The sequence below is a fragment of the Mauremys mutica genome, chromosome 5 (genome assembly GCF_020497125.1).
Source record: "Mauremys mutica isolate MM-2020 ecotype Southern chromosome 5, ASM2049712v1, whole genome shotgun sequence".
Classification (NCBI taxonomy): domain Eukaryota; kingdom Metazoa; phylum Chordata; order Testudines; family Geoemydidae; genus Mauremys; species Mauremys mutica.
In genome coordinates, this window is record NC_059076.1 from 140,693,813 (window position 1) to 140,717,031 (window position 23,219).

General features: G+C 49.0%; 1 protein-coding gene across 1 annotated transcript; it reads right to left on the reverse strand.

Moving 5' to 3' along the window:
- Window positions 1-1,797: 1,797 nt before the first annotated feature.
- Window positions 1,798-18,784, reverse strand: ANKRD53 (ankyrin repeat domain 53). The gene is made up of 6 exons (XM_045019686.1): window positions 18,766-18,784; window positions 17,554-17,692; window positions 12,493-12,692; window positions 11,572-11,736; window positions 8,797-8,917; window positions 1,798-2,592 (listed from the first exon to the last, which is right to left on the reverse strand). The coding sequence occupies exons 2-6, from the start codon at window positions 17,632-17,634 to the stop codon at window positions 1,924-1,926; spliced, it is 1,236 nt and encodes a 411-aa protein (XP_044875621.1). The 5' UTR covers window positions 17,635-17,692; window positions 18,766-18,784; the 3' UTR covers window positions 1,798-1,923.
- Window positions 18,785-23,219: the final 4,435 nt, after the last annotated feature.

The window sequence follows — 23,219 nt, forward strand, 5'->3', positions numbered from 1 at the left end:
AACTGCCCCCTCCTGAGACCCCACCCAACTTCCCCCCCAGGACCGCACCCCCTACCTGTCCCCTGATAAACCCCCTGGACTCCCATGCCTATCCAATTGCTGCCTGTCCCCTGACTGCCCCTTTGAACCTCTGCCCCATCCAACCCCCCCTGCTCCTTGTCCCTTGACTGCCCCCCGGAACCTCCTACCCCTTCTCCAACCCCCAAACCGCTTACTGTGCCACTCAGACTAGCGTGTCTGGCTCCGTGCAGCTCCAGATAGTTGCTGCCATGCTCCCCCATGGAGCCCACAGCCCTCTCCCACCCCCAGCACCTGCCTTCCAGATTTGAACACCTCAAAATTCAGGAGTGCTCAAGCTCGGTTTGGGCAGCTTTTACTTCATTTCTCCCAAATCAGTTTCCCCTGCAAGGTGCCAACTGAAGGTGTTGGAGAACAGAGAGATCGGGTGGCCTCCTAATGCCTGGAAAAGAGACAAAGGCCGGAGGAGGGAGTGTCAGTGCCTGTGCGGACTTCCGGGAAGTGCACGGTGTGGAAGGGGATGCTGTGATGCTTTGGAACAACTCCATACAAAGCCAGTCAGGACTCTGGGGGAGCCTCCTCTCTCGGAGCATACTGTCTCCAGGGCAAGAAGCTTACACCTTCCTGGGCCTGACCTCAGAGCATTCAGCATGCCCTTCCACATCATGCACTTTCCACAGTCTGCCCAGGCTGGTCCTGGGGCAACCAGAGGGCCCTGCACCCCAACTCCGCAGTCAGATGTGACTCTCAGCCAGACAGTAAAACAGAAGGTTTATTAGATGACGGGAACACAGTTTAAACAGAGCTTGTTGGTACAGAAAACAGAACCCCTCTGTCAGGTCCATCTTGGGGGGTGGGAAGCCCAGAACCAAGTTCTGGGTCTCTCCCCATTTCCCCAGCCAGCTCCAAACTGACACTCCCTCCTCTGGCCTCTGTGTCTCTTCTGGACAAGGAGGCCACCTGATCTCTCTGTCCCCAACACCTTCAGTTGGCATCTTGCAGGGGAAACTGAGGCACCCACACAGTATTCAGAGAAAATATTAAGAACATTCCCACTTCATCACAACAGGTGCAACAAAATATAATACTGTATATTGAAGTAGGCAAGTGCTGCTTCTGACTTTCCACTTTTAATTGACCCTTGTAATCTTGTGGCACTGACGCGTTGTAGCTTCATTTTATATCGGCTTACAGGGCGGGAGCGGGGGGGCACCACCATTTTGGGCCCCACCAAAAATTATACAAACCTGCCGCCTATGTATCTTTTTATAGCAGGGAGGGAAAGCTTAGCCAGGGCCCATACCCCACTGCCAGCGTGGTGCCAAGAAGCAGAGAGCATGTGGGTCTTGGGCTCTGTAGGAGAGCTCAGAATTTGTTGGGCAGCAAATCCTTGGCACTCTGCGGCCTGTCCTCCCCATCGGGTTCTGTGCTGCTGTGGCATTGTTACTGGTCTGGTGGAAGAAGCGAGGTTCTGGAGACATCAGCCCGGTAATCCCCAAACACCCGGAATTCAGTTGTATTGGTGAGCAAGGACACCAGGCTTTAGCACAGAAGAGCAGTAGGTTTAATGCATGTCCTAGTTTAAATGGCTGATATCTTTGAGCTAGTGTTTTCTTGGCTAGTTCTCTTATGATCATAAGGCACTTTGGGTGTTAGTGATACCGACTCCTTACCTGCTCCAGCTCAGGAAGTCACATAGCTGGGTTATGCCAGTCAAAGCCATTTTAAGTGGAATATTCAAAAGCCAAGAGTCAGAAAAAGGCAGCATGGAAGTGGGGGAGGGTATCCGTATGAGGGCTGATCCATTGAGGTGCTGAGCACCCTCCGCTCCTCACTGACGTCAGTGGGAGTTGGAGGGGGCTCAGCGCCTCGCAGGATGAAGCCCTGGTTTTGCCGATGGAAGTTCTAGCTGCTGTGGTTGATTGCAGAGAGGTGATCCTTTAGCGTAGCTCTGAATGCTGGGTCCAGGGTTTCCCGCAAGCTCACAGCCATTTCGTCCGTCCACCGGTGCTCCAGGCTCGGGAGCCGCTTCCTTTTCACATCGAAGATGTGTGTGGGTTTAAATCCCTGCGGCATCGTTACTCTGCTGGGCCGAGCGTGGGGGAACAGGCTCCTCTCGATCACTTCATAGGGCAGGTTGGGGACGGGGGAGAGTCTGCCATCGTAAGCCATTTCGATCACCGGCTGGCCGTGCGAGTCCTTGGAGAGAAACAAGAAGGAGCTGAAGTCGTGATCCCCACAGGCCTCAGGGTTGGTGCCCAGCCGGACTGTTGTAGGTCGGAATATGTTTGTCACCAGAGGAGAGGATGGATTGACGCTGCCATTCCACGCTCGCTGTGATTTCGTAGTGGGGGGCTGAGCAGGTTCCCCTTTAACCGGAGCCCCACGCTTGGCCTGTACGCTGATTTTTTTTTCTCCAGGAGGTATTTTAGCCACTTCCTTCTTGGGGACAGCATCCAGCTTCGCTCTGTCCTCGGGCAAATGCATCCTTTTAGCAGAGTCAGGCAACTGCTGTTGCTGCTTCAGTCTAAGCCAGTTAGAAAATGCCACTGTATTCAACAAGTCCTGCTCCCTCTGTAATAAACACACACAGAACTAAGTCAGTCCTGTGTCATTAGATAGAACATTTGTCGTCCAGTCCAGGCCATATTAGGTTAAAACGTGTTAAGGAGCCAGAATGCCTGGCAGGTGTTTTCTAAACATGATTTGGTAGGGGGAGGTCTTTCCTCTGAATCAGTGCTGAATGACACTGATGCTGCAGCTGCCTTCTTCCTTAGCTGTAATGTTAATTCAGTGTCCTGGGTTCTGGCCACATTCCAGCTCATGTTAATATTTTGCCTACCTAAAAATTCCCCCTCTGGTTTCCTGGGGGCATAGTGTTCAATTCCTGTCCTGAACTCTCGGGTCGTGTCAGCATGTGCTCGGAAGCAGCTGCTGCGTTCCACCCTAGGGGCGATGCATTGCAGGGGGGCGAAATGAGTAGTGTGTCTAAAGAGTCAACGGCAGCCCCGGTGAAAGTAGGCAAATATCTCAGCAGGATCTGCTCTAAGGGCTTCCCTCTGGCTGCCTACGCAAATGAGGCTAGGACAACTCCTGATCTAGAGGGTTTTAGCATCAGGGGAGTCACACTCATGAACAGATCTGAGCAGTCCAAGGAAATGACTTGGATGTCACTAGGGCAGCAGGTGGAGGTGCAGGGCTGGGCCGGGGCTTTGTGATTCACTGATTTGTATTTACATTTTCACAGGTTTTTAATGTCTCATCACTAGGTCCAAAATGCCATGAGAAAAGGTACCCGATGCGACTCAAACCAAAGATCATGGCCTGGGTCTTTCTCCTGCCTGGTGGAAATACCATGAGGAGATGAGATCTTAGCATTGTTGTCAGGGCCGGCTCCAGGCACCAGCCCAGCAAGCAGGTGCTTGGGGCGGTCACGGGGAAGGGGTGGCATGTCGGGCAATTCGACGGGAGGTCCCTTGGTCCCTCTCGGAGGGAAGGATCTGCCGCCGAATTGCCGCCGAAGAAGAAAGCGGAGCGGTGGAGCTGCCGCTGATCACAACCGTGGCTTCCCCCCGCCACTTGGGGCGGCAAAAACCCTGGAGCCGGCCCTGATTGTTGTGGTCCTTCAAACAGCTTAAAGCATTGAAAAGCCATTGGCAATATAAACATCATAACCCCTATTTCTTCTATAGATCAAAGCTCTTCATAATCTTATAGACTCTAAGGTCAGAAGGGACCATTATGATCATCTAGTCTGACCTCCTGCACAATGCAGGCCATAGAATCTCACCCACCCACTCCTGTAACAAACCCCTAACCTATGTCTGAGTTATTGAAGTCCCCAAATCGTGGTTGCAGTGGACGTGGAGGACAGTTGATCACCATCCGCTTTATAACAGCCCTTACCGTGAAGACTGTTACGAGGTTCCCCCCATTCCTTCCACTCTTCTTTCCTCAAGACTAAACATGCTCAGTGTTTTTAACCTTTCCTCATCGGTCAGGTTTTCGAAACCTTTCATTTTTCTTGCTCTCTCTGGACTCTCCAATTTATCTTTTCTCAAGCGTGACACCCAGAACTGGACACAGGGCTCCAGCTGAGGCCTCACCAGTGCCGAGTAGAGCGGGACAATTACCTCCTGTCTCTCAAATAAAACATTCCTGTTAACATCCCCCAGAATGACGACAGCCTTTTTTGCAACTGCATCACACCGTTGGCTCATGTTCAATTTATGATCCACTCTAACCCCCAGACTCTTTCCAGCAGTGCTGCCACCTAGCCCCTTATTCCCCAGTTTGTAGCTGTGCGTTCGATTTTTCCTTCCTACATGAAGTACTTTGCACGGTCTTTATTGGATTTCAGCATGTTGAGTTCAGTCAAATTTTCTAATTTGTCAAGGTCGTTTTGAACTCTAATCTTGTCCTCCAAAGTGCTTGCAACCTTCCCGTCTTGGGATCATCCACAAATTTTGTAAGTGTTCTCTCCACTCCATTAACTGAGTCATTGATGAAATTATGCCACTAAATATGCCTTCCTAGTGTGACAGCGAACCACTGATAACTGCTCTTTGAGTTGGTCTTTCAACCAGTTGTGCGCCCGCCTTACAGTAATTTCATCTAGCCCACAGTTCCCTTGTTTGCATATGAGAGTATCATGTGTGAAAAGCCTGACTAAAATCAAGCTGTATCACATCTACTGCTTCTCCCATCCACTAGGCCAGCGACCCCGTCAAAGGAGGAAATTAGGGTTGTTTGGCGTGATTTGTTCTTGACAAATTCCTATTGGCTATTCCTTATAACCCTATTATCCTCTAGGTGCTTACAGAATGACTGGTTAATCATTTGTTTAGCATCGTTTCAAGTATTGAAGTTAGACTGACTGGTCTACAATCCCTCTGGGTCGTCTTTGTTCCCCCTTTAAATAAGTGCCATGTTTGCCCTTGTCCAGTTCATAGAATCTCAGGGTTGGAAGGGACCTCCGGAGGTTCTCTGGGTCTTCATCTGTCCTCCAGGAGTTCTCAAAGATCATTGCTAATGACTCTGAGATTGCTTCAGTTAGTTCCTTAAGTCCCCTAGGATGAATTTCTTCAGGCCCTGCTGACTTTCATGCATCTAATTTATCTAAATATTCTTTAATCTCTTCTTTCCCTATTTTGGCCTGGGTTTCTTCCCTCTTGTTAGTCAACACAGTTCATATTATCTGGTCACCGGTTACCTTTTTAGTGAAGACTCAAGCCAAACAGGCATTAAACACCTCTGCCTTCTTGATGTCATCAACTAGTTCTGCTGCCCCACTGCCAGCAGAGTTAAGGACAATAAGTACATTTTTGAAATATACTAGGAACAAAAAGAATCCTGACCATGGAATTGGCCCATTACTAGGTGGACAGGGTAGAGTTATCAATAATAATGCAGAAAAGGCAGAAGCCATTCAATAAATATTTCTGTTCTGTATTTGGAAGAAAAACAGATGGTGTAGTCTCATCAGACGGTGATGTTAACACTCTTTCCATTCCATCTGGAGGATGTTAAACAGAAGCTACTCAAGCTGGACATTTTTATATCAGCAGGTCCAGATAACTTGCATCCAAGGGTTTTAAAAGAGCTGGTTGATGAGCTTGCCGGACCGTTAATGTTGATTTTCAATAAGTATTGGAGCACAGGGGAAGACTGGAAGAACATGAATGTTGTGCCAATTTTTAGAAAGAGTAAATGGGACGACTCAAGTAATTTTAGGCCTGTCAGCCTGACATCGATCCTGAGCAAGATAATGGAGTGGCTGATACAGGATTTGATTAATAAAGAATTCAAGGAGAGTAATGTAATTAATGCAAATCAGCATGGGTTTATAGAATACAGCTCCTATCTAACTAACTTGATTTTCTTTATGAGATTATAAGTTGGTTGATAAAAGTAACAGTGCTGATGTAATAGACTTCTGTAAAGCCTTTGACTTGACATTGCATGCCATTTTCATTAAAAACCTATAATTCTATAAAATGAACATGGCACACATTACATGGATTAAAAACTGGCTAAGTGACCGATCTCAAAATGTAACTGTAGATGGGGAATTGTCACTGAGTGGATATGTATCCACTGAGGTCCCATGGGGATGGTTCTTGGCCCTAAGCTATTTAACATTATTATCAATGACTTGGAAGAAAACATAAAATCCTCATATTAATAAAGTTTGCAGATGATACAAATTGGGGGAGTGGTAAATAGAGAGGACAGATCACTGATTTAGTGCGATCTGGATAATTCGGTAAACTGGGCACAAGCAAACAATACACTTTTTCATACAGCTAAATATAAATGTATATATCTAGGACCAAAGTATGTCAGCCATATTTACAGGATGGGGGACCATCACCCGGGAAGCAGTGACACTGAAAAAGATTTGGGGGTTGCGGTGGATCCTCTATCACTGACAATGTTTAAATCAAGATGGGATCAAGTATCAGAGGGGTAGCCGTGTTAGTCTGGATCTGTAAAAGCAGCAGAGAGTCTTGTCACCTTATTGACTAACAGACGTTTTGGAGCATGAGCTTTCGTGGGTGAATACCCACTTCGTCGGATGCTGCATCCGACGAAGTGGGTATTCACCCACGAAAGCTCATGCTCCAAAACGTCTGTTAGTCTATAAGGTGCCACAAGACTCTTTGCTGCTTTTTCAAGATGGGATGTTTTTCTAAAAAGCTTGGCTCTAGGAATTATTTTGGGGGAGTTCTCTGGCCTGTGTTACGCAGTAGTCTGACTAGGTCCGGCTACCACAGTGGTCCCTTCCAGCCTTGGAATCTATGAATCTATAACCAAAGGACCTATGCTTTGCGCTGGGTGTTGTACAGAGTAAACGACAGTCCTGAGAAGCGGCAGAAAAGCTAGCCAGACCTCTGCAGCCATGGTGGAACAGACCTGTTAGCTAACGGAGTCCATCAGCTTCCTGACAGGCACAGCATCCCCTTGACAGAAGATCTCTCTGATATTAAGCTGACTGGACAGATTTAGACAGTATATTCCTATAACCAGGCTAGCCTGTAGTCAGCAAACAGCAGCTGCAGCTTTGCTTGTGGGTTGTGGCCCCGGAGGCATGATTCACCCATAACGCAATTAAGCCCATGACTAACTTTCATCCTCAACTCTGACTCTCAGCTAGGCCAGGTGACATCTCTATGCAAATTGATGTGGCATGGATTCTTACAGAGCAGGGGCAGCCACAGTGCAGCTCTCCCCTGCATGCTATGTAGAGCTGACGGGGAATTGTTTGACTACATGCTTTTTTCATTGGAAAATGCCCATGGACTGAAACCAGATGTGTGTGTGGAAATAGCTGTTGGCTGTTCTAGGGTGGGTTTGGCTAGTGTCACAGTGGCTCATCCCACTCCTGCATTCTTGCTGACACCCTAGGGGTCAAGGAGTCCTGGGCTAGTGGATGGGACGGAGTCGGTGCGTGCTTCTGCTGAATGGGCACTGAGGCATCCTGGCTGAATGAAGCAAGCTACCTCCTCCCTCCTGAGGCAGAGTGCGCCACCTGGTCTCAGGAGAACTCTACCCGCCTGCTCGTGTGCACACACTCCTGCTAGCTCTCGTCAAGCTCGCACGAGTAAACAGCAGCGTGGCACGAGTAGCGGCAGTGGAAGTGCATCTCCGCCGTGCTGAGTATGAACCCACCTGGGGGCACGGAGCGTGGCTAAGCTGTGCCTCCACTGCCACTACACACGCTCCCATGGCTACACTGCTATTCTACTAGTGGTAGCAGGGAGCACATGCCCCTAGCTTGCAGGGAGATGCAGCCTCAGCTACATATGAACACCGAGACAAGCATATCTCACGCTCCTTCTGGCCCTCGGGCATAAGATTCAGGAGGGAGCAGGCAATGCTGGTTTTGTGAGTCTTTGGCGTGTGTAACGAAAAAGGGGGAAGAATTAGTCCAGTAGTGAATGGGTAAAATGAGGAGCAATGGAATGAGATCAGGAAAGGGGAAACTTCAACTGAGTAACAGGAAAAGGTTCCGGACAATGAGATTTGTTAGGCAGCAGAAGGGCAGGAAGCATATTTAGAAATGGACATGGTAAAACTGGCGGTGACCTAAGAAGTCTCTTCCAGCTTAGGCCTTGTCTACGCTACACTGTTAGGTCGCCATACGGCAGCTTACGTGGACCTAACTCTGGAAGCGACTACACTAAAATGTCGCTCCCACTGATTTAACTCGCCCACTACACCGCCTTCCTAACTCCACCTCCGCGAGAGGTGGAGCGCTTAGGTCGATGTAGTTATGTCAACGCAGCGTCAGTGTGGACACTGGGTTGCTTGTGTCAACTGTTGCTGCCTTTCGGAAGCCGTCCCACAATGCCCCACGCGGAGTTCAATGGGCGCAGGCGCTCCTGGCGAGGATGCGCACTGTCGACACCAGGAGTGTAGCGTGGACATGCAAAAGGAATTAATGACTGTGGTGGCTGTGCGCCGACATAACTGAGAGAGATCCATTTTGTAGTGCAGACTTGCCCTCCGATTCAGTGGGCTGGGGCACAGTTTGCCAAGGGGTAGCGCCCTCACAGTTGAGTGCTTGAACTCCTGGAGCGCTGGAGAAGTTCTCACAGGGACCAGTGCTGCTGAGGGGCTGAACTAGCTGGGCATGAATAGTCTTTTCCACCCCAACGACCTTTTAGGTTGCTAGTTGGCAACAAGGCCAGCAAAAGACCTTTTATTTTAACTAGAAACCAAAAATGGTCAGGAGAGGCCCTGGCTGTGCCGGTGCTACAGCCATGGTGATCTTACCTTCTCTATCTTCCAGAAGTTTTGTTCAGAGCGCTGACATTTACTTTTGAGTTGGTTCAGCTTGTGCATTTCACGTGCAAAATTGCGCTTATCTATTTTCCACATGGCATCAGTCAGGAACCTGGAGAATTACAGACCAGTCAGCTTTTAAGTAATTTCATCTGTGGAGGTTTAATACCACAAACAAATCTAAAACGCTAAACCCCAAAGCTGTTAGAACAGGACCAGCCCTGCCTGCCCTACCCGAAGGCTTAGTCCCGTTGGAGTCATTGGAGCGTCTCCTTTGGGTAAAGCAAAGATTTGCCCCTTGTCTGGTTTCAAAAAAGGATATTTCTCTCTCATGCATTTTCTTGTAGGGTGGCTTATATCAAATGCATTTGGTAGCATTTCCTAGTCCCGCTGGGACATTTGAGTACAGCAGTAATATTATCCCCTGAAGCCAGACTGCCCTTTAATCTAGTAGAAAATGTCATCATATGCTCAATGGTTGAAGCGAGACAGACAGACTGATTTTTAACAGCGAGGGTAAGAAACCATTGGAACAGTTTACCTAGGGACATAGTCCACTGTCCATTCCTTGCTGTGTTTACATCAAGGCTGGTTTTATTTCGAAAAGCTGTGCTATGTTTATGAGCTAGATGAAGGAACCACTGTGTGGCAGTCTCTAGCCTGCATTGTACAGGTCAGACTAGGTGATCAAAATGATCCCTTCTGGCTTTAAAATCTCTTAATCCAATACTACCCTATGTCACAAGGGTCTTGCAAGGTTTAATTACAAAGGAACATGTCCACCCTTATCAGGCAACCTCCTGTCTTTAGAGGCCATAAGAATGGTCATAGTGGGTCAGACCAAAGGTTTATCTAGCCCAGTATCCTGTCTTCTGATAGTGGCTAGTGCCAGACGCATCATAGGGAACGAACAGAACAGGGTGGTTATTGAGTGATCCATCCGTCCAGCCCCAGCATCTGACAGTCAGAGGTTTAGGGACACCCAGGGCATGGGGTTGCATCCCTGACTATCTTGGCTAATAGACGTTGATAGACTTGTCCTCCATGAACTTATCTAATTTATATTTGAACCCAGTTATATTTTTGGCCTTCACAGCATCCCCTGGCAATGAGTTCCACAGGTTAATGGCGCATTGTGTGAAGAAATACTTCTTTCTGTTTGTCTTAATCCCGCTGCCTGTTAATTTCATTGAATGATCCCTAGTTCTCGTGCTACATGAAGGGGTAAATAAAACTTTCCCCACACCATTCATGATTTTATAGACCTTTATCATATCCCCCTTTAGTCATCTCTCTTCTAAAATGAACAGTCCCAGTCTTTTTAATCTCGCCTCATATGGAAGTTGTTGCATACCCCTAATCATTTTTGTTGCCCTTCTCTGTATAATTCAAATAGATCTTTTTGGAGATGGAGCAACCAGAACTGCATGCAATATTCAAAGTACCATGGATTTACACAGCGGCATTATAATATTTTCGGTTTGATTATCTATCCCTTTCCGAATGGTGCCTAACATTCTGTTCGTTTCTTTGACTGCTGCTGCACATTGGATGTTTCCAAAGAACTATCCACAGGGACTCCAAGATCTATTTCTTAAGTGGTAACAGCTAATTTAGACCCATCATTTTGAAGGTACAGTTGGGGTTATTCTTTCCAATGTGCGTTACTTTGCACTTATCAACACTCAATTTTACCTGCCATTTTGTTGCCCAGTCACCTAGTTTAGTGAGATCCCTTTGTAGCCCTTCGTGGTCAGTCTTGGACATAACTATCTTAAGTACATTTTTTAGGGTAGATGTGGCCTTGGTGGGGCTGTAGCCAGTGTTTTTTCTCCACTGTCACCTCCCGCAGGTTCCCCCATGTTTAAAGTACGTACTACAAATGTGTTTATTTTCCCACTGTTGGTTATCAGTTCATGTTGTTACACCCACAGCTGGTTGCGCCTTAGCTGTTTTTTTAAGGTTTTTTCAGGCCCACCTTGAGTGATTTAGTTGGAGTGGTCTCCTCATCTCAAAAAAGATCTACTGGCATTCGAAACGGTTCAGAGAAGGGCAACTAAACTGATTAGGGGTTTGGAACGGGTCCCATATGAGGAGAGATTAAAGAGGCCAGGACTCTTCAGCTTGGAAAAGAGGAGACTAAGGGGGGATATGATAGAGGTCTATAAAATCATGAGTGGTGTGGAGAAAGTGAATAAGGAAAAGTTATTTACTTGTTCCCATAATACAAGAACTAGGGGCCACCAAATGAAATTAATAAGCAGCAAGTTTAAAACAAATAAAAGGAAGTTCTTCACGCAGCGCACAGTCAACTTGTGGAACTCCTTGCCTGAGGAGGTTGTGAAGGCCAGGGCTGTAACAGGGTTTAAAAGAGAACTGGATAAATTCATGGAGGTTAAGTCCATTAATGGCTATTAGCCAGGATGGGTAAGGAATGGTGTCCCTAGCCTCTGTTTGTCAGAGGATGGAGATGGATGGCAGGAGAGAGATCACTTGATCATTGTCTGTTAGGTTCACTCCCTCTGGGGCACCTGGCATTGGCCACTGTCGGTAGACAGGATACTGGGCTGGATGGACCTTTGGTCTGACCCAGTCTGGCCATTCTTATGTTCTTATGTACGTTCTTATGAGGTTGGTCCTGCTTTGAGCACGGGGGTTGAACTAGATGACCTGAGGTCTCTTCCAACCCTGATATTTCATGATTCTATTAACCAGTATTGTAGCTGGAAACTCTGAATCAGCCATCATTTGGTGTGCAGCGCTCACCTAGCACAGCTCCTGTGGGCCCATATCCTGCAGAGGTCAATGGGCTGCTGCCCCTCTGCGTCCTTGGCATGGACATCAGCTCCAGCCTTGACCAGTTCAATGATGCAGTTGAGGCGTCCTTCACTGGCTGCCTTGTGAAGTGGCGACGTTCCGCCCTGGTTCTGACTGAAAAACAGACTGTCATTCCGAATTCTAGTCCCGATTTCCGAGAGGCTGCCCCTGAGTTCTTCAGAGAGTATCTCCTTTCATGTGGCATTACAGAACAAACCAGTTATGGTGGTCGGTGATGAAAGACAACTACAGGTCCCCTCCAGTCCATCCCCCACCACTACAGGATTTCAAGCCCCTTATTTTTTTTAACAGAGTTTGGATAGGGAGAATTTTGGCCAGGCCTGCAGGCGAATCTCTTCTAATTACAACCAAACTCTTTTCAAGTTGGTGGCTCCAAGTCTCAACTCAGTCCAGGTGGATGGCTGGTTCAGGACTTTGGTAATGAGGCAGAGTGCCTTTCACACAGAGGCTCTGGTTTTAATGCGGCTTGCATTGCTAGTGACTGGAAATCACTTTTTGGGTGGCCTGCACGGGATGGGAAGTGACTGAATGTTCCTAGCTGATAGAAATCCCCTTCCAAATAGGCCTCCTCAGTGGCAGATACAGCAGAGAGAGCAAAGGAAGAATGGATTATGGAGACTCAACTTTTCGCTCCTCTCTTCAGGTCAGGATTGAGGTACCTTATGATGGTGTGCTGGAAATTTACACTACAACTTCCTGTGCTGTACCTATTCTGAGAATCAACACAGGACTTCAGCCTCCAGGGCTGCCAAGCCAGCATCTTTAAAGGGCATTAAAGCCACACAAATTAAAAGGGAAAACCCCATTCAGATGAGGTAAAAAGTTAGGGAGTCTCAAGCCATCACTCACATATTGATGTCTGCCCCCTTTCCAATGAGGTACTGCAAACACGCCAATGCCCTGGGGCCACTCTCCTTGTTCATCACCAGGTGAATGGGGGTCCATCCTGTCAGACTGGCCAAGTTCACATCAACCTCAAACTTTTCGACTACCAGTTTCAGGCACTCCAGCCGGCCGTGTAGAGCTGCTAGATGGATGGCTGAGAAGCCCTAGCAGGGAGGAGGAGGCAACGGACAATTCTAAATTCAGACTTGTACTCTAACTAATCCACTCTAACGGGGATGCTTTTCATACCAGAGAAGTGGGGGCTAATGTTCTGAGCACAAAAGCTCCTCCTGGATTCTAATTTTGGCTCCGACAGTAACTCCTTCTGTGACGTTGGGAGAGTCACACTGTCTTCCTGTGCCTCAGTTTCTCCCCCGGGGGCTAATAATATTTTCCTACCTTCTTGGTGTGGTGGTGTAGGTTTTTTATTTATTTATTTATTTTGAGGACCAGTGATTGTAAGAAATTGAGAATGGAGGGTTACAACAGAAACGGTATCTGAAATGTAACAAGTGTCTGTATCCCAATGTTTTATTGACATACTAGATATGTGTGTGTGTGTGTGTGTGTGTGTGTGTGTGTGTCTTTATACTTTTCAGTGGCCACTGTCAACACCGACACACACATCTTTATCACCTGCACCAAACTGCTTCTAATTGTGAAGATGTATAAGGTTATTATAATTACTCAGGACAACCACTAGAGGGCATGATGCTCACATGTACTAGGCCCACGTGTTACACAACGACATGTATAGAGGCATTATTTCATTACAGGTGTGACACTACATACAGGGTATTAACCCTAGAAATCAGTAGTTTACAAAAATAGTCCTAAAAATACCCAAATTTCCTCTTGTTTTTGAAGCACCCAGAAATGTTGCCAAGTTTGGGGGGCAGGTGCATGGAGAAAACACACATTAAGAAGAGATGTCATTTTACTAAAGGATTAAAGGTAGATACTCAACATGAAACTCTATATTATTTAAGATGCCTGTCTTTTCAGGTGTTACTTTAAATACCGTAGCTTACTGAACCGGAAAGAGTGACAAAATACAAATCCAGATTTACTTTTCATCTTTCTGTGCCAGTGAAAGTAGACCCATCAGTTCTACTTGTGTCCAGTCAATTTCACTTCAGTGCCTATTCGTTTACTTGCAGGACACACTGCAGGGAAATGTTTAAATACCCCCTCACTATATTTTTTGTTTCCTGAAACATTTCTATTCTCCATAGGGTTTTTAAACCCACCCACTCTCACTCATTTGTGTCACCACAAGCTAATGTCCCAATTTTGCAACCAGGCCTGTGTCAGGGAGAACAGGGCACTCACGCGGATCCCCACTTGGGCTTTGTACAGGTGCAGAGATCCGGCTGTGTGGATCCAGTTGCAGGATTGGGGACCAAAGGCTCTGGTCCTGAGTGGAGCTGAGCCCTGCAATTCCCATTTATTTCAATGGGGATTACAGGTGCCTAGCATTTCTCAGGATCAGGCCCTACCCTGATAGTGTCTTTTAAAAAGTTTTACATTCAGCCAGTTAGGCCGGGGAATGGTTATTGATTCTTGAGCATTATCATCAAGGGCGTGATCCTGATCTTCCGAAGTCAGTTGGAATCTTTCCAATATCTTCAGCGGAAACAGGGGCTACATCTGTCCTCTCACAATAGGGCCCAATCCTGTATGGTGCTGAACACCTTTTGCTCCAGTCAAGGGAAGTTGAGGACACTCGGCATCTCACAGGAAGCCCTTGGCAGGATCAGGCCCTTTCATGAAGCAGTCGTATTGTTTTGTCTGGTTTCTGCTGACAAGCAAAGATCCCAAGAGCGAAGCTGAATTGTTTTATTTGTCACCAGACGCTCAGGACAAACACAGCCTTGGGCTGAGTGCAGTTGATTCCCGCGGTCATGTCACCGTTGCGTTGGTGCAGTGAAAGCAGCCCTAATTTTCACAGTGGGAACATTTGGTGGCAAAGGAGGAAGCACTTAATAGGACTGTGCTCTCAGCTAAATGACTCTGCATTTATTCTGCATGAGCGCGGATCAAAAAGGCTGCTAAGTCCCAGCTCCTTCCGTTCAGCGGTGCTGTCGGAGGGGCCCGTTCGTAAGCAAGCCTGTGATCTGGAGCTCAAGCTCCAAGCGTTTGGCTTCAAAGAGTCACACTCAGATACCTCGTCTCTCAATGAAATTACATCTCGCACTAGGGGCCTGATCCAAAGCCCACTGAAGTCAATGCAAAGCTTTCCAGTGACTGCAACGGGCTTTCGATCAGGCCCCGACTAGACGTGCAGTGCCTGAATTGCACACTGCAATCAAGCCGTGCATGAAACAAACCAGAGAATCTTTCTGGCTAATTCACTGTGGCTGCCATGAAGACTAGAACTCCGTCAGTTACGTTCTCCTTCGCAGGCAGGAGCACGGCGGGAAGAATACTTCCCACGGCAAGGAGGTTCCATTGTCCTTTGGGCAAAAAGACCACAGCACTTACATATGGAAACCCCCAACTAGTAACTCCTATTGTCCATCTTGTGGGGCAGTATCGTGCCATTGGTTTTCAAGCACAAATCCCACTGAAATCCATGTTAACCTCACTGCAACCTGGACAGCGCTGGATGGTTCCTTACAGTTTATTTGCTAGTATTTCTCATCTAATCTAGTGTCTAGAGCAGGGGTAGTTAACAGGTGGACCACGGCCAAATCCGGACCACCAGACGCTTTTGAATGAACCCCAAAATCTTTTTATTTACTTATTATCATTATTGTTATTTTTAAAATATCTGCTCTGGAGTCTGGACCTTGACTACACCTTTTGACCAAGAAATTTGAGCCTTGACAAAAAAATAATTGACGGTCCCTGGTTTATGTCTCAAGTGCTGGGGCTTCTCTTTGGAGATTTAATTCAATGGCTACAGGTTTGATTGTCAGGAAGTCCTCCCTGATGGGTGAATTTAGGCTGACTGTCTCAGTGCCGTTCCATTTCTCCTATTTATAGCCCCTGCGTTACCCAAACAATTCCTCTGCCTCTTTGGCAATTACACCCTTCAAAGATAGACACACAGTTATGTTCCTCTCTGAGTTGTCTCTTAGCTATACAGAGTCAGTTATTTACATATTCTCAATCCATCTAGCCCCTTAATTATTTAGGTTGCTTTTTCTCTGAAATTCCCTCCAATTTACATAACATTTTTTCTGGCAATAAAGATCCCAGAGTTGAATGTGGCATTCTATGAGCTGGCCACCTCGCTTCAGCTGGATAGAAGAGTCTGTTAACTTCCCTACTCTGTGACATGCTGACTGTGTAAACAGTAGAAAAAAATTCATCTGCACATATAGGGAATTTCTGAGCAGGTATGGCAGGGTTAGGGTGACCAGATGTCCCGATTTTATAGGGACAGTCCTGATTTTGGGGGCTTTTTCTTGTATAGGCTCCTATTACCCCTGACCCCCTGTCCCAGTTTTTCACATTTGCTGTCTGGTCACCCTAGGTAGGGTTCAGCTTGGCAGGGCTCTGGGGAATACAATTTTCAAATGTGGGTGTCTACCATTGGAAACAAAGGGACAGATTTTTAAAGGTATTTGGGTGCCTTTCAGAGGTGCATGGTAGGATTTTCAAAAGCACCGAGACACCTAAATCTCACTAAAAGAACAGGGGTGCTTGTGGCACCTTAGAGACTAATACATTTATTTGAGCATATAGATTTGTTAGTCTCTAAGGTGCCACAAGTACCCCTGTTCTTTTTGCAGGTACAGACTAACACGCCTGCTACTCTGAAACTAAGTCTCACTGAGTCTCATGGGCATGAGGCACCTAGAAGCTTTTGAAAATCCCATGCAGCACCCATCTCCATCTGGAGGTGCCTAAATATCTTTAAAAATCCGGCCCTAAACAGCTAGCCTGATTTTTCAGAGGTGCTGAGCGCCCAGATGCCACAGAATAAATTCCCATTAGATAACAGTTCCTTGATGTAATTGGAAGCAGGACAAAAGATGGGACTGAGGCCTGCATGGCTCACAGCGAGTGTCTTAAAAGGCAGATCAAATCTTAACAGAGACTATCTTGGGAATACCGCCCCTCTCACTCATAGCTGTACAGACCACCTCTGCTCCCACTGGAGCCCATAACATCCCTGTGGCAGCCATAGAGCAGTTGTTCATCTGGAAGAATGAAGGATTTATGCACTTTTTAGCTGTTTTAAAGAAAATTAAAACCTGGATTTTTTTAGCAAATTTAAAAGCCTGGAAGCAAGGGGCTTCAGTGGGAATGCTTTGCTAGATCAGAGCCCCAGTGAGCAGCCACCTCTCTGCAGAGCACAAGTGAAGAACCATTGATTCAAAGGATTAGTACACAGAACCTTTTGCCTCTAGGTTGCTAGTTCAAAGCTGGAAGCTCTCTTCTGAAGTGTGTCTGGTGGGGTTGTAAGAACAGTGAGAGGGCTTGCACCCGGGCTGTGGAATCAGGTGACCTGGGTTCTCGTCCCAGCTCTGCTACTGACTTACTGTACTCACTTGGGCAAGTGATTGTGCCTCAGTTTCCCCATCTGTAATATGTGGCTAATTATTCTAATCTTTATAAGGGGGGTTGAGATCACTGGATTATAAACACCCTTTTTAGTTATATCTTCCAAGTGCTGTGCAAACATTAATTGCGACAACTCTGTGGGGTAGGTAAGCATTATTCCAATTCTACAGATGGAGGAACTGAGAGACACAAAGAAGGCAAATGTTTTGCCCAGGATCACAGAGAGTATTACTGGGGAAACAGAACTCAGGAGTTTCTGGCTCCCTTCCCCTGCTCAGTCCCTGTGCCACGCTGCAATGAGTCTGGGTCTCAGAGCAGTTGCTAAGAGACAAGTGTCCAGCTCACAAAACCAGCATCACAATTGTCCATCACAATGGGCCCCGTGTTGTCACTCTGGCGGAGAAACCAAGGCCTGAATGGGCCAGGGGAGCCTGAACGCCCGTCTCCCCAGTTAGCAAACAGGCTGGCATCTGTCACCGGCCTGACGGTCACTTAACAAACGGGATTTACATTGATATCGGCTTGGTTGGGCGACTCAGCTTTCTGCAGACATTCCTGGAGCCAGTACAGGTTTCCCACGGAGGCTGCCATATGCTCATACTTTCCTCCATACAACTTCTTACAGACTCTGGCCGATCTGGGAGCGCCGCTAAACGAGAACCAGACACACAGACCCATCACTCTGTCTGGCCCACCGTCGTCTTCACTGCTGCGCAAGGCCTAGAATTGTGCTCACGGAGCTAAGCTTAATGAGTAGGGGCAGGTCATCGTCCCTTAGATGTTCCATGTTAATCTCCACACAAGCTGGCTTCAGCCCGCCAGTTCCTTTGGACAGCAAGGTCAGCTATGCTCCATATTGGATGCACACAAAGCAACAGAGGTTTTCTTCTAACCTCAAAGTGCCCTGCGTCAAGTTAAATTGAATTTAAAAAGGTGCCAAGTGACTAGAAATTCAGTAATTTTTAAAATTAACTAAGTGGAGGGGCACGTTGTCTCCTCCCAAGTGAAAAACCATAGCTCTGGCTTCCAGTCATTCTCCAGTTACTTGGGATTCACCCTCCGATTGCCACAGCTTCCAGAGACCCTGGGGGAAAATGGCTTGGGGCTGAACAAGGAGCAAAGGTCCTCAGGATATTAGGAAACACTATTTCACTAGGAGGGTGGTGAAGCACTGGAATGGGTTACCTAGGGAGGTGGTGGAATCTCCATCCTTAGAGGTTTTTTAAGGTCAGGCTTGACAAAGCCCTGGCCTGGCTGGGCTGATTTAGTTGGTGTTGGTCCTGCTTTGAGCAGGGGGTTGGACTAGATACCTCCTGAGGTCCCTTCCAACCCCGATCTTCTATGATTCCATGTATTAATTTTTGGGGCCTCTTCCAGGGGGCTAAAGGGGAGATGATGATGGCCCCTTTCCCCTGAGAGGACCTTTCATCTGGAGAGGGCGGTGGAGGCAGTGGAAGGGGGAAATGCAGCCATCTCTGAAAGGCAGCAGCTGATTTAACAATGCACAGCAACACTACACAATTTGGGACAGGAAGGGAAGACTATTATATTGACTGGAAACCCCACATAGATATCGATAGGGCTCTGCATTGTGAAGCCTAAAGATCTGAGGTCTCTCCCTGCTGCACACCTGTGTGGTCTGAAGAGAAATGAATGGTCCATTGTTATCCCACACATCATGTACTGAATGGCTGAAGCTCCACAGGAGCTGGCTTTGCTGACCTGTCTTCTGAGTCTTGTCTTTTAGGTTTTAAGCTCCTTGGTGAGAGCCTGTCATTTGCTCGCTATACAGCACCTAGCGCAAAGGGGCCAGACACAATTGAGGTGTGAGCGCAATATAAATAATGACATGAGAAAATACGGTGGTTTGGTGTCTGTTGACCCCACAACACCTGAAGCACAGAGGATGAAATATCTCACAGCGGGAATGGTTATCTTCGGGAAGTGGGCAGAGGGGAAACTTTATTTGTGACATGTAAACACACAACCCCACGGACACACTTACACAATCACAGTCCCCAGACCCACCCACAGGCTAGCCGGCATATCTCAGACCCAGAACTACCCCAGTGACTCATCAGCTCCTACACACATCCATCCCCGACTCACTCAAATCTCCAGCTTCCTCACAGTGCCTGTCCCCCAGCTCCTCAACCAACCCCCACTGCACGCAACCCCCCCCCATCCACTGCCATCCCGAACACAACCCCCAACCACCCCATCCCCAACTCACCCCCCCAAACCCACAGCCACCCCCCAGCTCACACCCCCAGCCACCCAATCCCCAACCCACCTCCCCAAACCCCCAGCCACCCCCCAGCCATCCCATCCCCAACTCACACTCCCAAACCCACAGCCACTACTCAACTCACACCCCCAGGAACCACCCCAGATCACACCCCCAACCGCCCACATCTCCAGTGCCACCCAACCCCTCAGCCACCTCTATCCCCAACATACAATCCCCCAGTCACCCCATCCCCACATCACACCCTAAACACACAGCCACTCCCCAACCCCCACCTACCTCCATCCCCAACACACCCAGCCGCCCCCCCACCCCAACTCCCACACCCACAACCCAAGCTGATTTTAACCCCCTACTCATGACCCCCAAATCCCTCAGCTGCCTCCCGAACTCACACCCCCAATCCACCAGCTACCCTGATTCCCAAACACACAAACCCCAACCCTCCAGCCACTCCATTTCCAACTCACACCCCCAAACACCCCCCCAGCTGCCCTCAACCCCCTACTCTCGACCCCCCAGCCCCAAAGCCTCCCCCAATGCCCCACCCCCAAGCCCACCGGTAGCCAGGTGTCCGGTTTTCGACCGGAACGCCCTAAGGCTCCCTACCCAGCTCCACGTGGCTCCCGAGAAGCTGCCGGCATCTCCCTCCGGCTCCTAGGTGCAGGGGCAGCCATGGGGGCTCTACACACTACCCCCACCCCCAGCTCAGCTCAGCTGCTCCCATTGGCCAGGAACCACAGCCAATGGGAGCTGAGGGGGCGGTGCCTGACGGCCTGGGCAACATGCAGAGCCATGTGGCTGCCCCTGTGCCTAGGAGCCGGAGAGAGATGCCCGCACCCTCTCTGGTGCCCAACCCCCTGCCCCTGCCCCAGCCTCTCCTGCACCCCAAACCTTTCATCCCCAGCCCCACCCCAGAGCCTGCACCCCCAGCCGGAGCCCTCACCCCCCATTGGGCCCCAACCCTCTGCCTCAGCCTGGAGCCCCCTCCTGCACCTCAAGCCCCTCATCTCCGGTCCCACCCCAGAGCTCGCACCCCCAGCCAGAGCCCTCACCCCCTCCGGCACCCCAATCCCCTGCCCCAGCCCACTGAAAATGAGCAAGTGAGCGAGGCGGGGGAAAGCGAGCGACCTGGGGTGTGTGACCTCAGAAGGGATGGGGCAAGGGGCGGGGCAAGGGTGCTGGGTTTTCTGCAAATAGACAGTTGGCACCCTAACCCCCCCACCCCGCTCACTGCCCCCATGGCCCCACCCTTGAACCTCCTAGCCCAGCTGCTTGCCATGGCAACAGCACCATGCTCCACAGGAGCGCTGCCTGCCGTTCCCCCAAATCCGGGGCGCTCCCCGGGACTGACCTGAGGGCGGAGCCAGTCCAGTGAGCCATGGCTGGGGGCCGCCCCGCTGATAAAGGGGTGGGGGGGCTGCGTACTGTTTGGCCGACGGCAAGAGCTCAGCAGCCGCACTCCCCCCCGGCCCCCTCCTCTCCCTTTGGGGCCGGTCTGTGGGGATCTGCACTCCCCCCCGCCCCCCTCCTCTCCCCTGGGGGGGGCTGCTCTGTGGGGATCTGCACTCCCCCCCGCCCCCCTCCTCTCCCCTGGGGGGGGCTGCTCTGTGGGGATCTGCACTCCCTCCCCGGCCCCGTCCTCTCCCTTCGGGGCCGGTCTGTGGGGATCTGCACTCCCCCCTGCCCCGCTCCTCTCCCCTGGGGGGCTGGTCTGGGGGGGGCCCACACTCCCCCAGCCCCCTCCTCTGCCAAGGGAGGCTGGTCTGTGGGTGAGTGCACTCCCCCTGGGCCCCCCCTTGTCCCACGGGGACAGGTCTGTGGGTGACTATGCTTCTCACTGAGCTTGTGACCATACAGTGTAAGTGCGTTGGGGTCCGTGTGCTAATGCTAGTGCAGAGGGGCAGGAAACTGTGCAGTGATGGGGCAGGGTCATTGCTCTTGGCTGGGACGTCACGTTCCACAGTTTAGGGCAGTGTCCTCACCCTTTCTAGACCCCTGTCCCCTTTTCAGGAGTCTGGTTTGTCTTGCGCACCCCCAAATTTAACCTCACTTAAAAACTGCTTCCTTACAAAATCAGACATCAAAATACCGCAGTGTCCCAGCCGCACTAGTACTGAACAATTGCTTTTACTGGCTCAGTTTTGCCATCTGATTATAAAATAAATCAATTGGATTATAACTCTTGTACTTACATGTCAGTGTATCGTATAGAGAGCAGTATAGACATGCCAGTGTCTGTATGAAATTGTAGTTTGTACTGACTTCGCTAGTGCTTTTGATGTAGCCTGTTGTACAACTAGGCAACTCTCTGGATGAGTTGGTGTCCCCCCTGGAAGAGCTCTGCCTGCCCCCAGGGGTACACGTACCCCCCTGGTTGAGAACCACTGGCTTAGGGGAAGGCTAACGTGTGCCACTCTGGTTTAAGGGCTGGAAGAGCAGAGGCCCCTCAGCCTTCAGGGCAGGCATTGCCCGGGCTGTTTGCAGTCAGACACTGATCGCTGCCTGCTGCTGCAGGCTTGCTCTGAGGAGAGCTTCGGATGTCGGCTTTTTCTTATCTCCTTTCACAGCCCATCAGCCTTCGCTGGCCCAAAGACCCATTCATGGATTCCAAGGCCAGAAGGGACTATTGTGATCATCGTCTGACCTCCTGTATAACTCCGGCCAGAGACCTGCCCCACAATAATTCTTAGAGTAGATGTTTTAGTAAAACATCCAATCTTGATTTAAACTGGTCCATGTTGGAGAATCCCTGGTAAATTATTGCAATGGTTAATTGCTCTCACCTTTAAACATTTACCCCTTATTTCCAGTCTCACTTTGTCTAGCTTCAACCTCCAGCCATTGGAGTGTGCTATGAATGTCTCTGTTTGACTGAAGAGCCCAGTCTTAAATATTTGATTCCCCTGCAGGTACTTATAGATTGTGATCACGTCACCCCCTCCCCCCGAACTGTCTCTGTGTTACGGTAAATAGCGTGATCTCTTTGAATCGATTGCAAGCTCTGTCATTTCTTAACACACTAAGGGGTCTTTCATGGCCCAAAATGAGATCCTCCCATACCAGATTCAGCAGATTCAGCCTACCTTCTGGTGGATACATCTGCTTGCTGTACTGGAGGGTGTTAACACTCAAAGCCCTCACAGGAGGTGTGTGTTTTCAGCGGCTGGGGTGATGGGTTTGTTTGAATGATGAGAGGGAAGGGGAGGTACAGGGACCATGGAAAGGGGGAAAAGACAAGAGCCACAAATTTCTTGCTTCATGAGCAGACACGTGACAGCTCCTGAGTGTGAGGCTGAGGGGTGTAAACTTGATGGGGAAGCCAGGAAAGGGACCCAGAGCAGATCTTAACTTGAGCAGAGCAGCGGGAGTTTCTTGTCTGCAGGAAAGTGAGATGAGAGGCAAGGGGGCTGAAGTGACCAAGGTGAAATAGGACTCTGGGATGACTTCCAGCCCATGATGATTTAGGACACAGTGGGACCACCACTGAAACTTTAGGGAGGTCTCGCAATGTACCTTTTTATTCATGGTATAGCAAGAGCTCTCTGTGACACTGGCAGACCAGATGCCAGCTCATGCCAAGGCCCCTAAGCCTCATTGAACACTGACAAATGCACAGCTTGAAGCCAGTCTGACTCACCCATGTGTTGGTATTGTTAACATAGGTACTAGATTTATAAAAAAATGTGTTTAGACTTTATGAAATGCTGGTAGGCTGCTGCATGTATTAATCTGACTTATAACAGCTGTGCCCCATGCTGTAAGGCAATATAGAAGGGTTTGCTCTGTAACTATACATGCGTTTGCTCTAAAACTGTGACCCCCCGACTCAGTAGAGAGGCATTACCAAGGGTGAAATACTGGTTTACCACAAGAGGCATCATCTCCTGCTCAACAAAAGAAGGTCCATGGACACCAGACAAGCCAT

Coding starts and splice junctions, on each gene's coding strand:
- ANKRD53 (XM_045019686.1), bottom strand. CDS start 17,634: ATGGCAGCCTCCGTGGGAAACCTGTACTGGCTCCAGGAATGTCTGCAG. Junction 11,737..12,492: donor AAGGGGGCAGACATCAATAT/GTGAGTGATGGC, acceptor TCTGTTTTTCAG/TCAGAACCAGGGCGGAACGT. Junction 2,593..8,796: donor ACTTCTGGAAGATAGAGAAG/GTAAGATCACCA, acceptor TGTTTATTACAG/AGGGAGCAGGACTTGTTGAA.